At 44.4% G+C, this 17,266-nt stretch overlaps 1 protein-coding gene across 2 annotated transcripts; it reads left to right on the top strand.

Moving 5' to 3' along the window:
• Positions 1 to 9,734: 9,734 nt before the first annotated feature.
• On the top strand, positions 9,735 to 14,741 carry LOC117555975. Of its 2 annotated transcripts, none has more exons than XM_034231070.1 (2): positions 9,735 to 9,802; positions 9,915 to 14,741. In XM_034231070.1, exon 2 carries the CDS (start codon positions 12,043 to 12,045, stop codon positions 14,500 to 14,502), a length of 2,460 nt encoding a protein of 819 aa, XP_034086961.1. In that variant the 5' UTR covers positions 9,735 to 9,802; positions 9,915 to 12,042; the 3' UTR covers positions 14,503 to 14,741. Both variants share the same exon structure in this region, with proteins under 2 accessions (XP_034086961.1, XP_034086962.1).
• The last annotated feature ends 2,525 nt before the right edge of the window (positions 14,742 to 17,266 follow it).

The raw sequence follows: 17,266 nt of genomic DNA, 5'->3' as shown, positions 1-17,266 counted from the left end.
TTCATTGTGATGACAATCTGTTTGTTGGAAAGACAGTCGTTCTGTGCTTATTGAGAGAAAATTGTTAGAAGAGATAATTATTCAAAGTGTTGTTACTTTAAAGTGTTGTTACTGACCTTTTTCTCTTTTATTTTCTTTACCTCACCTGTAACTGCTGAGACGTTGAGGAACATGCACACTGACCTGCTCTGGCAACCTGATTTCCACTGTACGTAATAGTATTTGGTTATGGTATATTATTTATATACATCAAAGGCACAATGCACCCCCCAGAGACACACATGTATTGTGTGTGATATTTTGCATAGGTCATGTGAAATCATCTTTACATACTAGAAAACTGTAGGAGCGGCAACTTGTTTTGAAATTGAATTTTTAATATCCGATAATAAAGTTGATCTGTTTTCTTTATTCTTCTCTCTTCCCAGCTCCATCCATCACCGTTCTCTATTCCTGCAGGTCCTGCTTGCTAATCAATGCTCATATTTTTTTACACAATTACAAATAAAGTCATTGTATTGTATGACATGAAGTTGTGCTTCATTCTGAGTCAATATTAAATTCATTCTGCCTTCAACTGCGCAATGATTGTGGACTGCACCGACATCCATGTAGCTGCCCCCCAGTAAGATGAACCAAGCAAAGAGGGTCACCATCATGCCCAAGGACATCCAGCTGGCCCGCCGCATCCGCAGAGAGAGGGCTTAGACTGACCTGAGACCAGCACACCCAAACACAACGGCTCTTTTAAGAGCCACCTACATTTTCAAAGAGTTGCAATCCTACGTTATTATAATGATTAAACTGGTTCATGTATCACTTAGTTTACTGAACCGTGATGAATGAAAGAAATGAGTGAGGTAGTGGTTTACTGAAGTTACAAAGACATTAATATATGAGTAACAGGTCAGTGTAAACACAAGCTTCTGTCAATTATGGATCATTCAAACTATTTATATACAAATATGTAATAAAGTTCTAAAACAAGTATTCGGTATATTCCTTGATAGCTTTTGGAGAAGGTTGTTTTTAAGTTTACTAAAATCTATCGTTTCAACTGTTTCACTTTATAAAAAAGGAACAGGTGAGTAGAGCATCATTGAGTTTCTTATTCTGTCAGTAAATTATCCAAATGAATGTTTTTCATTATTTTAGTCAACCATAAACAAATTGATTGTACCTTTTAATGATGACCTTACATGGTCGGCAAAGTTAAATTAACTTCAGAAAATCAAATCTGTTCTGAGAAAAAACTAATAAATGTTTAAAGATAGGAACTTGCCATCCCACTGAAAAACAGTCCGTAGAGATTTAAAGGCATAGTTGTAGTTCAGTCCAACGTTTCATTTGGATTCATTTGACAACAGTCAACTATTTTCATGAAGAATATATATATATTTTTCAAAGTAAACTTTATTGTCAATCTTACTCAGTTTGAGAGATCAAAAAAACGTTTAAATAAAATTATACAATTTACAGATATGTATACAAATATATATATCCTATATACACCATCATGTATAATGATGGTGTATGATGTAGAAGGAAGTGTGTTAGATAACAAGTAAATATAGAGTTACATACAGATCCATGTTACAGCAAAAGATGGAATAACTCAGAAGCACGCAGTATAATAATAATTACATGCAACAATTAAATAACTGCTCAGCATCTCCACCACAATCCCAATCTGATGTGTCATGTTTTCCTCCCCTCTGCATAACACCCCATCACACATACGAAACACAACGCAGAGTCCGAGGGTGTTAAGAGTATGTTTATTGAAATGTCCTCCTCTCTACTGGCCAACACAGGGAGCATATGCTGGGTGTAGAATTGTTCCAGGAGGAGGAGATTTCCATGCCATGCAGGGTCTTTGGGGATGGGGATGATGATCGCCTCCTTCGTGGTCCACACAACAAAGTAGCAGAGACTCCGGTCTGTGATATGCAGCTGCCCTTGGACCTGGTGCCAGTATGGGTGATTCTCCTTGAGAATATATGACCCACCCTCCGCACGGAGACAGAAGGATGGTAACTGGACTGCCTCCGCGATGGTCATGTTCCTCTAGCTGTGTGGACACTTCACCTCCAGCAGGGCAGATGGCTGCACAAGTCCATCGGGTGATGCTCCCAAAACACCCGACTCACTCACAAAGAGACCAGACTCGATTCGAACACTGTCACTTGATAGGCCTCCACAAAAGCCTCCACAAAAGCCTTCACCCCTTCGGCTTCGTTTACAACCCCCCAGTTGACAGTTGGCGATGTCTCTGGCCAGTGGGTTGTATGTCTCCTCTTGCTGTTGGTAAAGTTGAGACACCGGCTGGACTACTTTTTAAGTGCCAGGCTTCCTCCACTGGCACTCAACATCTGTGGAGCTGATCTGCCACATGGCAAATATTGCCAATGCTGCAGCGTGGCTGCATTTGTACATCCCCCGTGCACAATCACAGACAGCGCTCTGCATCGCGCCATCGTCTCCCATGCAGATCTGTAAAAATAAAGTAAGTACCATTTGTTAGCATGCTATAATAGATTGAATGAGCAATAATACAAGGATGGTCCGGATCTGGGGGTGGGAGGGTTTATTTTTCCATAGTTTTGTCCTCTTGTCTGTTGTTATTGTTTGTTTTTTCTGTATTTTTTGTAATTTGTGTTGTATTGGTTGTGATTGTACATTGTATTTTTCTAAATGTGTATGAATACATTTTTGAAAAACATTTGATCAACAATAAAAAAGGATTTGGTCAGGATCTAGACTCAGTGTGTAGTTTATTAATTAATCAATGCTTTCTACATTAGGAAAACACATACCGGTGTACCAGAGGGAGTCACACACAGCTGTGCCTAGATAACCAAAATCCTTGAATCTACACACAGCAAATAAACTCAAATGACACAACGAGAAAAAGGAGATCACACATACAGTATAGTCGATATAAAACTGGCCGCTTCAATCTGAAGAGCAACTAAAACAAAACACGGGAGTGTACCTTGTTCTTGTGAACACTAATGTTATCCACAGCATACACAGAGACCACGAAGTTCTTAAGGAGAAAACTAGTTGCTAAAACAAAACACGTTAGTGTACCTTGTTAGCTAATGTTAGCTAGCTGACATTAACGTTAAACATTGCACTCATATTACTCACCGAAACCTTGTAAAGCCGGTCCCGCATGCTGGCTCTCAACGTGCCCAGACTTGTAGTGATTTTCACCTCGTAAAATAATGTTATTCTCATTCTGAAAGAATGTGGTGAAATGTGCAAACGTGACGGCCATCTTTATGTTGGTGACGCGTATTGTGCGAGACCAGAGACCTGTAGTTCACTGAGCGGTTTCACACAAAAAAATGTGTAACTTCACAGTTTTACGACACATTTTTATTTTTTTGACTTGCAAAATGTTCTTTTAAATTGACAAACATCATATGTGTCATTCGTGGCACAATTCAAACGGGATCAAAAGATAACCTTTCTCTCTACATTGACTTCAATGTATAATTTTCCGCTTCCGGGGTCCCATGGAGGCTTTCGGAAGGGGAGGGACTTCGCCTCTCCATAGGCGATGGCTGCAGAAAGGAGCAATTTCCATAGACCCCCATGTTAAAATGCCCAACTTTACAGCAGAAAAAAACATGTTTCTACCCCTGGCTCCATACATTTTTATTATCGCTATAGTTAGATTCCACCATCATGATTATGGATCTGTGAGTGAATTGTTTTCTAACGCGACCCTTTTATTTATATTAGGTCTTAAAGTTTGTGCATAATTTAGGGCGTGGTCACATTGAGTGACGGCTCTGTCAAGTGCCTGCTGCTGTTAGCTTCTTGTCTCTCTGCTAGCTGCTCCGTGAAGCGAGCTACAGGGACTCTGCCTGCTCAGCTCATCCAGGAAACACAACTTGTAGCCTGCCGTGGTTGTTTGTTCTTCATGCTTATATATCGGACTATTGTGACTCGCTCTGCGGTTAAAACAGACGGTGCATGAATGCGGTAAGTGAAATTCGAGTGCTTTATTTATGTGTTAATGATTTTAATCAGCTACGTAATGAATGGTAAGGCTTGGGTTAGCATGTAAGCTAGTGGTAGCTACATCGGTGCTAACGATTGTAATCGTAGCCTCCAAGTTAAAATCATAGACTGTATATATAAAGGTTAAAACGAAATAGACAAGTGTTAAGTGGGATAATACTGTTGAACAAACGGCTTCTGTTTGAGGTTGATAAAATAAGGTCATCCTTCTAACTTAGAGATATTTTATTATGTAGGTAGAACTGTATGCATCTAAGGTTAATTTAAATTGGCTATTGTGGTGACACGTTATTGGACATAATTCACCTTGCTTATTGTGTTGCCACACGGACCCTTTAGTGGGGAACACCTGTAGCTTTAGCTGCCATTCCTGCTAGATCATCAGGCAGAGCAGTGCATGTGTGCACCTCTCTGATAGTAATGGATCATAAAGATTGGAACTCCATTCTTAATACACCGCCTCCGACTCTTTTCACGGCACTACACTGGTGACCCTGACTTTTCCGAGAAAGTTTCCGGAAAATTAACGAACATGGCTGAGCGCGATGTTTTCATAAAGCTGCTGGAATTCTGGGAGCACGCCGCGGAGGCATGGTTCGCACACGTGGAGGCACATTTCGCCTGCCGACAGGTCCGTGACGGGGACCTGAAATACTACCATGTGGTAGCAGCGCTGGGGAGCTCCACGTCGTCCAGGTTGGTGGGATTTATCACAGACCCCCCACACCATGGCAAATATGAGGCGATTAAGGCCCTTCTCCTTAAGACATTTAGCTTATCTGCTAAGGAGAGGGCCCGCCAGATACTTCACATTCAAGGCCTAGGAGACAGCAAGCCTTCCCAGCTAATGGAGAAAATGCTAAATCTGCTAGGGGGGGAAGATCCCCGGATATTATTCACGGAGATTTTCCTGCATCACTTGCCTCCCTGGGTCCAGACGGCGCTGGCCAACACGCCTGTCACGGAGCCCCGTGCCTTGGCTGAGGAAGCAGATCGTTTTTTCCTGGCTACACAACAGCCCGGTGCAGAGACGTTAGCCGCGACGCTCAGCGGCCCATCTGCAGTCAAGAAAGTGTGGCGGAGGCAGGACACGGCTGTATCGAGCCGGCGTGGAGACACCGGAGAGTGCTTTTACCAAGCACGTTTCGGGACAATGGCGAAGAAATGCATCGCCCCGTGCAGCTACAAACCCCCGGGAAACGGAGGGGCCGGCGCTCAGTAGTGGCCCTGAGCGTCGGCGGCACGTGCAGGCTCCTCTTCGTCAGTGAAAGCGTTTCGGGGAGCCTGTTTCTGTGTGACACGGGCGCTCAACTGAGCGTAGTTCCAGCGTCGAGTGAAGACGTCACCCGGGGTGGGCACGGACCGCGATTGACGACGGCTAACGGTGGTCCCATTCGCATGTACGGCGTGAGGCCTACTGTATGTGTTTGTGCATCGGAGGACAGCGTTTCAGCTGGGATTTTGTGACAGCGGACATTTCTTTTCCCCTCCTCGGAGCGGATGTTTTGTGTGCTCATGGACTCTTAGTGGACGTTAAGAATAGGCGTTTGGTTGATGCCTTAACGTTTTCTTCCCTTGTGTGCACACTTGGCAGCGCAGCCTTCGGGGGCAGACACGTTACTCAGACTGTTGGCCGAGTTTCCAGACCTGTCGCTGCCCACCTTCTCTGCGCTTACCACTAAGCATGGCGTGGAGCACCACGTCACTACCGAGGGGCCTCCTGTCTACGCCAGGGCCCGGCGGTTGAAACCTTCTAAGCTAGCTGTAGCGAGGGCGGAGTTCGCAACCATGGAGCGCCTGGGCATTGTCCGCCGCTCCGACAGTCCTTGGGCTTCTCCCCTGCACGTCGTCCCCAAACCGAACGACAGGTTCCGCCCGTGCGGGGATTACCGCCGAATCAACAACGCCACTACGCCTGACCGCTATCCGGTGCCGCACATTCAGGACTTTTCGGCGCATCTGGCCGGTACGGGGGTGTTTTCCAAGGTGGACCTGGTGCGTGGATACCACCAGGTGCCCATGCACCCTCTGGACATTCCCAAGACAGTAGTGATAACGCCTTTTGGACTTTTTGAGTTCCTGCGGATGCCTTTTGGACTCAAGAATGCTGCTCAGACGTTCCAGCGCCTGATGGATTCGGTGCTGCGGGACCTGCAGTTTGTTTTTGTCTACCTTGACGACATACTCGTCGCCAGCGCTTCAGTGCAGGAGCATCTGTCCCACCTCCGAGCCCTTTTCACGCGGCTCAACGAACACGGATTAATCATCAATCCTGCAAAGTGCCAGTTCGGGGTGTCTGACATTGATTTTCTGGGGCACCGCGTCACCTCTGCCGGCGAAGGTGGAGGCTGTTGCGGCTTTTCCTCGCCCGCTCACAGCCCGGTCGCTCCGTGAGTTTCTGGGGATGGTGACCTTCTACCACCGTTTCATCGCCCGGGCCGCACACATCATGCGGCCGCTGTATGAAGCATTGAAGGGCAAGACCCCCGTCCAGGCGATTGACTGGACGGCAGAGGCGGACGTCGCTTTTGCTGAGGTCAAGACCGCGTTGGCTCAGGCGGCTTTGCTGGCACACCCATCATCTACGGCTCCCATCTCCATCACCACGGACGCGTCGGACTACGCGGTCGGCGCGGTGCACGAGCAGTGGGTGGAGGGCGCTTGGCAGCCGCTCGCCTTTTTCAGCCGCCAGCTGATGCCCAGAGAACGCAGGTACAGCGCTTTTGACCGTGAGCTCCTGGGTCTTTATTTGGCCGTACGGCACTTCCGTTTCATGCTGGAAGGCCGGGAGTTTACGGCGTTTGTCGACCACAAGCCACTCACTTTCGCCATGTCTAAAGTGGCGGATGCTGGGCCTGAGGACTGCGCCTAAAGAAGACCTGCAGTGCTCTACGGCTGAGATGGTCTACGGGCAGCCGTTGAGAGTTTCAGGGGATTTCCTCCCTAACGCATCGGCTCCCTGGTCGGCGTCGGCCCAGCGGGCTTTCCTGCAGGACGCCGCTGAGGCCTTTGCTCCGATCCCTACTACTCAGCACGGTACTCAGGTGTCCCAGGTTCCCGCAGAGCTCCGCTCGGCGGAGCACGTGTTCATCCGGCACGATGCGCACAGAGGCCCCCTGCAGCCCCCTTATGATGGGCCTTTCCGGGTCTTGGAGCACGGGGACAAGCACCTGGTGGTCGACCTGGGTGGCAAGGCCGAGCACGTCTCGGTGGACCGGGTGAAGGCTGCTCACCTGGACTTGGACCAGCCTGTGGTGCTGGCTCGACCTCCGCGACGGGGCCGCCCCCCGGCCTCGTCCCCTGTCACGGATTTAAGACCTGTTGTTCCGGTCCCTCCCCTTCCGGGGGCCGCACAGGCGGAAGTCACTTTTCCGACTCCCGTGCTCAGGAGTCGTGGGGGTCGGCGTGTCGTTCCTCCCCGCCATGCTGATTTTGTTTATGTGTGAATTCTGGGGGGGCTTGTGTGGTGACACGTTATTGGACATAATTCACCTTGCTTATTGTGTTGCCACACGGACAGGCAGAGCAGTGCATGTGTTAACCTCTCTGATAGTAATGGATAATAAAGATTGGAACTCCATTCTTAATACACCGCCTCCGACTCTCTTTTCACGGCACTACACTATGCTCAAGTATGTAGTCAAGCTAATGTCGAAGTAGTGTATGTGAAATCAACCTCACAATAAGATGTGTGTATATTACAATTATTAATGTCATATTTCAAGTAGGGCTGGGCGATTTGGCCTAAAAATAAAATCTCGATTTTTTTTCTAACTAATGGACAATTTTCGATTTAAACCTCGATTTTTTCTGTTTTTTTCTAAACAAACCAGACCAAGGCAACATTTAAATACATATTTTCTTTATTAACACAATAAAAATAAATGAGATTACCAAGTAAGTAGTTATACACATACCACTTCAATCTCATTAGTATGCATAGAAAGTGACAGGTCACACCTCTCCCTACTTATTAAGCCCCGCCCACTTCCGGCTAAACCCCGCCCACTTCCGGCTAAGCCCCGCCCACTTCCGGCTAAGCCCCGCCCACTTCCACCGGAAGTCCCGCCCCCACTTCCGGTTTTTCAAAATAAAATTAAAAAATATTTTAAAAATGATAAAAATAAAAATGCTGCCCCTACCGGTCACCCCCACTTCCGGTTTTTCAAAATAAAATTAAAAAATATTTTAAAAATGATAAAAATAAAAATGCTGCCCCTACCGGTCACCCCCACTTCCGGTTTTTCAAAATAAAATTAAAAAATATTTTAAAAATGATAAAAATAAAAATGCTGCCCCTACCGGTCGCCCCCGCTTCCGGTTTTCAAAATAAAATAACATGAAATGTAACAACCATATATTTTAAAAGTAATGTCTCAACTCTAAAGAGCAAGGCCCCGCCACCTAACCACTTCCTGTGCCCCTGTATACAGCAGTATTGACTGTAACTTACAAATACTTGCAAATAACATGAAATATACAACCATATATTTTAAAAGTAATGTCTCAACTCTAAAGAGCAAGGCCCCGCCACCTAACCACTTCCTGTGCCCCTGTATACAGCAGTATTGACTGTAACTTACAAATACTTGCAAATAACATGAAATATACAACCATATATTTGTAAAAGTACTGTCAATCTCACTAACTCTCTCTCTCTCTCTCTCTCTCTGCTATTCTCTGCCGTGAAAAGTTTGATGAACAGTCAAGACAGGTGTGGGGACCATAAAACCCCCCGACATCCTCTGCGGGGCAAATGGTGTGTGTGTGTGTGTGTGTGTGTGTGTGTGTGTGTGTGTGTGTGTGTGTGTGTGTGTGTGTGTGTGTGTGTGTGTGTGTGTGTGTGTGTGTGTGTGTGTGTGTGTGTGTGTGTGTGTGTGTGTGTGTGTGTGTGTGTGTGTGTGTGTGTGTGTGTGTGTGTGTGTGTGAGAGGAGACGGTCTGAGGCTGCTAATTACAAAAGTCTCCGAATTCAGGACAGATGGTCAGAGCAAAACAGAGAAAGCAGTTACATTATTTTCTCATGTAACTATCTACATGTTTTTTTGTAATGTGTATGCGTATATATGTATATATATAAATATATATATATATATATATATATATATATATATATATATATACACGCATACATATATACAGGAGAATAGCCTAAAATAAAAAAGTATTTGCTCTACCATAAAAAACCAAATACAATATAATGCTAATTTGTTAAACAATCAGGAATAACCCCATTGGTTGTTTTTAGAATCATTTACATATAGCGGTCTATAAGTAACCCCGAAAACATCTAGGCAGCCTCTCTTCGCTTTTCCCGTCAAGGCCCAGATATTTTGAAAATATATGGTAAGTACTTTTATTTGTTATGTTATAATAGCATATAGTTAGTTAATGCTGCTTGATGTGTGTGTGTGTGTGTGTGTGTGTGTGTGTGTGTGTGTGTGTGTGTGTGTGTGTGTGTGTGTGTGCGTGTTAAATAACCTCTATGCATCTGTGTTTTTCTATTATGTAATTATTTAGAAGCTTTAATGAAGTATCGTTCTAAGTACAAATAATGTGGTGTACATTTTTTACTATAAGTGTATTTAGCTATATTTCTTAAAAATTAAATATGTTCTTTCAGGTGTAAGTATCCAGAATAACGTACTCACTTGTTCTAAAAAGGTGGTGAACCCCCTCCGGCGGCCTGCATGGTCTCAGCTCAGCGCAGATCTGTTCAACAAGTCATCTCAACACAGACGGTGTTTTTGACAATTCAAACCTACCAGGTAAAAAATGCTTTTTTAGGTGTGCTTATACAAAAGATGATAGCTAAATGATTTTGTTTTGGAGTATTTTAAAAAACATGCTTATACCCTCTTCTTTTCTTTTCTTTTATAGAGCAATTGAAGGGGAGGACCCCGTTATCAAAAGGACAAACGCTGTTTGTTAAGGTCTGCTTTAAGGCCACACCATCTGAATAAGCTACACGTAGATCACATGTAAAACTGTTATTGATGTATCCGCCAGGTATGTTGACTTTACGTCCATGAATGTAGAAGCAAAGTGAAATGTTTCTTCAGCGGTGCCACTGATTTTTTTTGTTTTTATGTTTTGTTTTTTTTGCGGGGGTGATTTCTTAAAAACGGTCAAGCATGGATGATTTAAAAGACGACGAAAAGTCCTTCATCGAGGGTTTACCTGATGTAAATGAACTATGCAGTGGTGAGGGCTTTGTGTACGAAGACATGTCATTTCCACAGTGGTCAGACAGTAACAGTGAGCTAAATGACACAATAACAGATGTACGCGAGCCTACGCCCTTGACAGAAACAAGCCCCTATACAGATGGAGAAAGGTCCTTTCTGCATGTATTACCGGATGTAAACGAATTGTGCAGTGATGATGATGATGAATTCAGATATAGGGACCTGTCATTTCCGCAGTGTTCAGGCAGCAACAGTGAGTTAAATGACGAGGGGTCAGCTGTAAACGAGCCCGCGGCCTTGTCAGAAACAAATTCAAGCAGTCCAACAAAAACATTAGGCGGTGCCTTGGATTGGGTGATAGACTGCTATGCAGACCGAGGGCTTTTAGAGCAGCCTCTAGACAATGCCCGCCGTCTGGATGGACAAAATAGCGAAGCTTCGCCCCACGCCTGCCTCCCCGTTTCCAGCATGCAAGATGACGGGTGTGTTAATGACAGCTCGAATGACTCAGAATCACCCGCTTGCTCCATGCAAAGTAACAGACATGTTGATCAGAATGACACCCCGAATGCTTCGGAATCACCGGGCCCCCTGTCACAGTATGGAGGAGGAGGCACTAGCAGAGATGCCGAGCCAAGTGTTATCTCTCGACCTGTATTCGGTAACATAGAAATGAGACAGTCTCTAGTCCTACCGCCTATTGGGGGTGAAGCAGACTTTGGAGTCTATTTTCAGGGTCTGATGAACAATGTGCATAACATGCGTGCACATGCTTTTGCACGGGCAGAAAGAGAAGATATCATACAAATTGAGTTACGTGGTGAAGAACTAAGGTTTAATGTATCAGCCATTTTAAATGGTCCCGATGATAATCTGGATGATTTTGAGGAGGGGCTGTTCAAAGCCATGCAATCGAATATCATGGTAATGGCAGAAGGCAACATGGAGCTCGTGGTTCAAATTGTTCAGGCCCCCCCGTGGGGGGGTTCAGGGTAAACGGATGATTAGTAAAATGTTAGACAGTGAGATTGTTAAAAAGAAGGCGCGTTTTCTTTACGTTGTTCAGAACTCCTCCAACCAGCTGTGTTTTGCTATTAATTTAGCACTGTTGTTACACGATAACCTCACTGATAATGAGGGGGTCAAGCGCGGTAAAGAGATCCAGAATATGGCGGGTTTGACAGCTCATACAGCTGTGACATTCAGCGACATTGATAAATTCGAAGACAGCTTAAACTGTAAGATAGTGGTTTTTTTACCGAAACGGTGACGACCGAACCCTTTGTAAATTTCAGACAGACGCCCCCAAACGAGACAAAACTGTGTTTCTGTTCCTCCTACACAACCATTACTATGGTGTGAAGAACTTGAAGGGGTTTTTAGGCTCTCCGTATGTCTGTGAGCATTGCTATACAGGGTACAGTTCTCAATGGAGTCACTCCTGTACTGGGCATTGCTATGTCTGCCTTGACCCTGCATGCACCCTGGCAGAGTTTAAACCCATCTTTTGTAAAGACTGCAACAAAACATGCCGTACAGTCGGCTGTCATTCTCGACATAAAGAGCAGAAACAGAGATCAACAGACATTGCCAGTAACTGTGATTTACACAAAAAGTGTGCAGATTGCCAACTTTCTTACTACACCCCCAAGAGTAAAGCAGATAAAACACACAAGTGTGTGACGAAAAAATGTAGGACATGCAAGGAAAAATTACCATCTACTTCTACGCTCGGGTGTGAAAAACATTTGTGTTACATAGGAGTGCAGCCTAAAGAGACAGAACACAATGACAACATTGTGTTTTATGATTTTGAAACAATGGCGGGGGCAGATGGGGTACATATACCTTTCTTGGTTTGTACAAAAACCTTGGGGGGTGAAATTTGGGTCGGCGAAGGAATCGACTGTGCACGGCAGTTTCTGGCACACTTTAGGAGCCCAAAGTTCAAGAATGCAACATTCATCGCGCACAATGCTAAGGGTTTTGACAGCTATTTCATTATCAACGCAATGGTTGCACAGGGGCTAAAGCCCCCGTTAACAATGCAGGGAAGTAAAGTGATCTCTTTTACTGACGAGGATTTCGGCCACAGGTACATAGACTCACTGTCTTATCTGTCTATGCGTTTAGCAGACATGCCAAAAGCTTTGGGGTTTGGAGATAAAATCAAGGGGTACTTCCCTCACGGTTTCAGCTCCGAGGCTAACCTGAGTTATATAGGCCCTTATCCACCCGCACGCTGTTATGGGGTTGAACGCATGACAACTGGTGAAAAGAGTGACTTTCTCACGTGGTATGAGACGGTACGCCGGGGCATTTTTGACTTTAGAGAGCAGGCATTGCTTTACTGCAAAAACGATGTGGCCATTCTTGCCCAGGGGGCCTCATTATTTCGGAAAGGTTTTCTCGGGGAGACAGGAGTTGATCCTTTTAGTCGTGCGACTATAGCTTCTGCCTGTATGAAAGTTTTTACCACAAACTTTCTAACGCCCAAAACATTGGCAATCCCCCCACCCGACGACTACCGCCGTGAAAACAAGACGTACTCAGACGCAGGTATTCAGTGGCTGGAGTGGGTAGCTCAGACTGCAGGTGTTTTTATTCAACATGCGTTGAATGAAGGAGAGAAACGAGTGGGACGTTTCGTCGTAGACGGGTTTGCCGAAGTTACCGGGGAAAAGATTGTCTGGGAATTTCTAGGTTGTTTCTATCACGGCTGCCCCTCTTGCTATAAGGGGCATGAGAAAAACCCCTTGATAGGTCACACATTTGAGCATCTCCATGCTGTTAGCGAGGCAAAACTGCATGAGCTAGAGGCTGTCCATGGGGCCAAAGTGAACGTTATGCGTGAGCATACATGGGTTGAGATGAAAAAATCCAATCAAGATTTGAAGGCTTTCCTCAAGGTATACAATGCACCAGAACCGCTGACCCCCCGCGATGCTTTATACGGGGGAAGGACATGTGCAGTAAAGTTGAGGCACACAGCAGCGGTGGATGAATCGGTTCATTACTGCGATTTCACCTCACTCTATCCTTTTGTAAACTGCACAGGCCTATATCCACTTGGACACCCTCAGATCATATTCCGAGATTTCAAAGACCCTCGCAGTTATTTCGGGTTAATCAAAGCCACAGTAGAACCTCCTAGAGGTCTGTACTTTCCTGTCCTGCCCTACCGAACTGCAGCTGGTAAACTGGTGTTCACTCTATGCCGCACATGCGCAGAGCTTAACAACCAACAGGGGGCCTGCTTGCATAGCAAAGAGGAAAGAGCATTAACAGGGGTTTGGGTGACCCCGGAATTCACCAAAGCTCTGGATATGGGTTACAAGATGACTCAGATCACAGAGGTGTGGCATTTTGAGAAGAAAAGTGACAGCATTTTTGTAGACTATATACACACCTTTTTGAAGGGTAAACAAGAAGCATCAGGTTACCCTTCAGAGGCCTCAGATGATGAGAGCAGACAAAAGTATGTGGCAGACTATCATGCTAAGCAGGGCATCTTGCTGGATGCAGATAAAATCAAATCAAACCCTGCCAAAAGACAAGTGGCAAAACTATGTCTCAACAGTTTCTGGGGTAAATTTGCCCAGAGAAGCAATCTGACTCAGACTAAGATTGTGACCAAAGCCGAAGAATTTCTTAACCTCTTGTTTTCAGCTAAACATAAGGTTACGTATTTCTCATTCCTCAACCCCCGAACGGCTCTAGTTCAGTGGTGCTACGGGGAAAATTGTTACTCTACTCCCAACAAGGTGGATAACATATTCATCGCCGCCTTTACCACAGCGTATGCCAGGCTGAAACTGTACAGTGAATTGGAGAAATTACAGCGCAGAGTATTCTACTACGACACAGATAGCATAATCTATGTGACAAGACAAGGAGAGAGCCCTCTACCTATGGGTGTGTATCTGGGGGACCTGACAGACGAGCTGGGGGGCGATACGATTAAAGAGTTTGTTTCAGCAGGCCCTAAAAGTTATGCTTATCAGACCAAAAATCAAAAAAAAGTTGTGATGCGCGTGAAAGGCATCACACAAACGCATGAATGTTGCAAACGAGTGAACTTTGACAGTCTGGCCGACCTGGTGGAGGGCTACGTTCAAAACTCTGAGAGGGGAAGGGTAATTGAGGTCCCTCAGCACAGCATTGTAAGGAATAAAGAGGTTTTCGCTTTGAGAAATGTGTCATTCACCAAAAAGTTCCGAGTTGTGTTTGACAAGAGACGTTTGTTAGCCGGGGGAAATACTTTGCCTTTTGGGTATTGAGAAAATAATTGACGACATGTTTTCACCAAGTCAAATTGATTTTGACCCCCGACTGCGTGTTCCTTTTTCCTGTCTAGTAGTGGGCCCTAGTGGTTGTGGAAAAACTTTTTTTGTCAAGAATGTATTGCAAAATTGTATTCACGTAATGGATGTACAGCCTCAAAATATTGTGTGGATTTATACTTCTTTCCAGCCCATGTATGCTGAACTGCAGGAAAAGAATAAAAATATAAAATTCGTCAAGGGTCTGCCTGAATCATTTGAAGATGAATCGCTATTTCCTCCTGACCAAAGTCATCTGATTATATTAGACGATGTTATATTTCAGGCCTCTGAACATCCGGAAGTAGTCAGACTGTTCACCCAATACCGTCATCATAGAAATATGAGTGTTATCATGCTTACCCAAATGTTTTTCACCAAGGAAAAAACAGTCGCACAATTAGTTTGAATACTAATTACATGGTCTTGTTTAAAAACCCCAGAGACAGACTACAAATGAACATACTTGCTCAACAAATACACCCTGGTAATAAATCATTTTTCCTACAAAGTTTTGAAGACGCCACCACGGAACCTCACGGTTACTTAATCGTAGACATGACCCCCACCTGTCCAGACATCTACAGGCTTAGATCGGGAGCACTACCTAATCAATGGCTAGTTGTTTATGTACCAAAAACGAAGACTTGAGAAAAACAGTATGTCGGCCCGTTTAAAAAGAAACATGCCTCTGTTGAGGGCCTTATGTCAAGCCCCGCCTTCAAAGCGCAAGGATATTCTCGAGAACTGCTCCACGGATTTTCTTCAATCACTCTGTGAACTGTCTCTAAATCTTTTAAAAGGTAACATCCCCCTGTCAGGCATTCAGTATAAGAAGCTTAAGAAGCAAAAGAAATTTTTCAAACTCTTGGCCAATAAAAAGACCAACTTAAAAACTAAATTCAAGGCCTTAAGAAAGCAATCTGGAGGTTTCCTACTGCCGCTACTCGGCGCGTTGATCCCCATTTTAGGCCAACTTTTAGGAGGGCTAGCTCGACCATGAGTCAAAAGATGTTTCTGCTAACACCTCACCAGTTTAATCAGCTCAATCAGAATGGTGTAACTAACCCTCACAGTAAGGAAACAATTAGACGCACTGCAGAAGATGTTCTGGATGAAAAAATGAGAGCCACCTTAAACGAACCAGGATTACCCCCTTATGAAAAAATCATAAAATACAACACCTTGTTACAAAGATATCTCACCCTACTCAAACAAGACGGGCTTGAGGAGAGACATATTACTCTGACTCTACCTGAAGACACGGGGGTGGTAAAAGGAGCAGAAAATGATGGCACGTCCGATGATAAAATAAAAAACGATGTTCTACTGCACCTCCCTAAGCGTTACCACAAGAATGCCGAGTACATTATGAGGAAATTAACCACGAGTACAGCTGGATGGACACCAGAGGGGGAATTTATAGACAAGGGGGTTGCCGTTAAAGGCTCCCACGTTTTAGATTTATTTAAACATTTATCCTGCGCGTATAAAACAAATGTCCAGGAGCCTAAGGGCTGGCGGGGTTTTTTAAATAGTCTGAGTGAGATCAACATTCCCTTAACAGCTTTTCAAAACCTTCACGCTCGTGAACAATATCGCATAATCAAAGAGGGTAAACTAAATCGAGAAAATATCCCCCGAAAAAGAAGAAGAAAAACATCTCCCGTTACTACTGGGTGGGACACTTTAGGAACAGCTGTAGAACCTCAGAATGCCCTGCTTAAGAAGAAGAAGAAGAGGATAAGGCAAGACAGAGTATTAAGCCCCAGATGGTTACATTTAACCCCTTAAGTTGTATTATATTTCATGATTTCCTAATAAAGACAGAGTCACCTGAATTAATTTTGTCTTCAGACCTTTTTTATTTCTACATTTTATAACAATCTTTAAACATTTGTAGCGAACAGACACTGTGATTAAAATGAGTGTCTTTATGACGTCTCTCACACCTCTGGTATTTTTTCACAAAATTCGTTACAGCAGCATCATTTTTTATCACATCATCTTGGTATAAAGATAACACATTTTCGTAAGACAACCCGGACGCTCTTTTGCATAGATAAAAAACACAGTGTTGACCACAGGCTGTAGACATGACATTCTGAAGTTGCCGGTTATGGTATAAAATAGTTGCACATTGTGTTTCTAGAAATTGCAGGATGCTTTAGGATAATGACTAAAATCGGGGGGAAATCCGAAAGAATCAAAAAAAGTTCCTTCCCCAGCCTCTAAAGTCACTGCTAGCCAGTGTTCTCCGGGCATGTGGGAGGGGTGGGTGTTGACAATCATGTATACAGGGCATCTAAATAATTGTTTTACTCGGGGTAGCTGGTCTGAGGCCCATACCCCCCCAAAAGAACCACCTAACATATTCTGCATGAGACTATCCAGTTGGTGATTATTCATGTTGTAGTCTTCTTCTTAGTAATAATCTACCAGCACTTGTCGTTTTGAATTAATCTCCAGAATCGAATCAAAACAAGAATATACGATTAAAGTGGTAGTCTGTGGCAGCGGTACTCTGAACCTCATTTCCAATCTTAAACTACCGCTGGTGATGGGGGATAAGGCATCGGCATCTTCAGCAGCAGTTAAATTAAACACAAATAAAGAGTATCCTTGTTCGAAATCATCTCTGTCTATACTTAGAGGCAAGTCTTTCATGTGTCTCCCTGTAGCAGTTAACATGTTGTAAAACTCTCTGACTGACGACCCCCGG

The sequence above is a fragment of the Gymnodraco acuticeps genome, unplaced genomic scaffold (assembly GCF_902827175.1).
Source record: "Gymnodraco acuticeps unplaced genomic scaffold, fGymAcu1.1, whole genome shotgun sequence".
NCBI classification, from domain to species: domain Eukaryota; kingdom Metazoa; phylum Chordata; class Actinopteri; order Perciformes; family Bathydraconidae; genus Gymnodraco; species Gymnodraco acuticeps.
The sequence above is the reverse complement of the archived record's forward strand: the minus strand, read 5'-3'. Positions and strand labels throughout refer to the sequence as shown.

Coding starts and splice junctions, on each gene's coding strand:
- LOC117555975 (XM_034231070.1), top strand. CDS start 12,043: ATGGCGGGGGCAGATGGGGTACATATACCTTTCTTGGTTTGTACAAAA.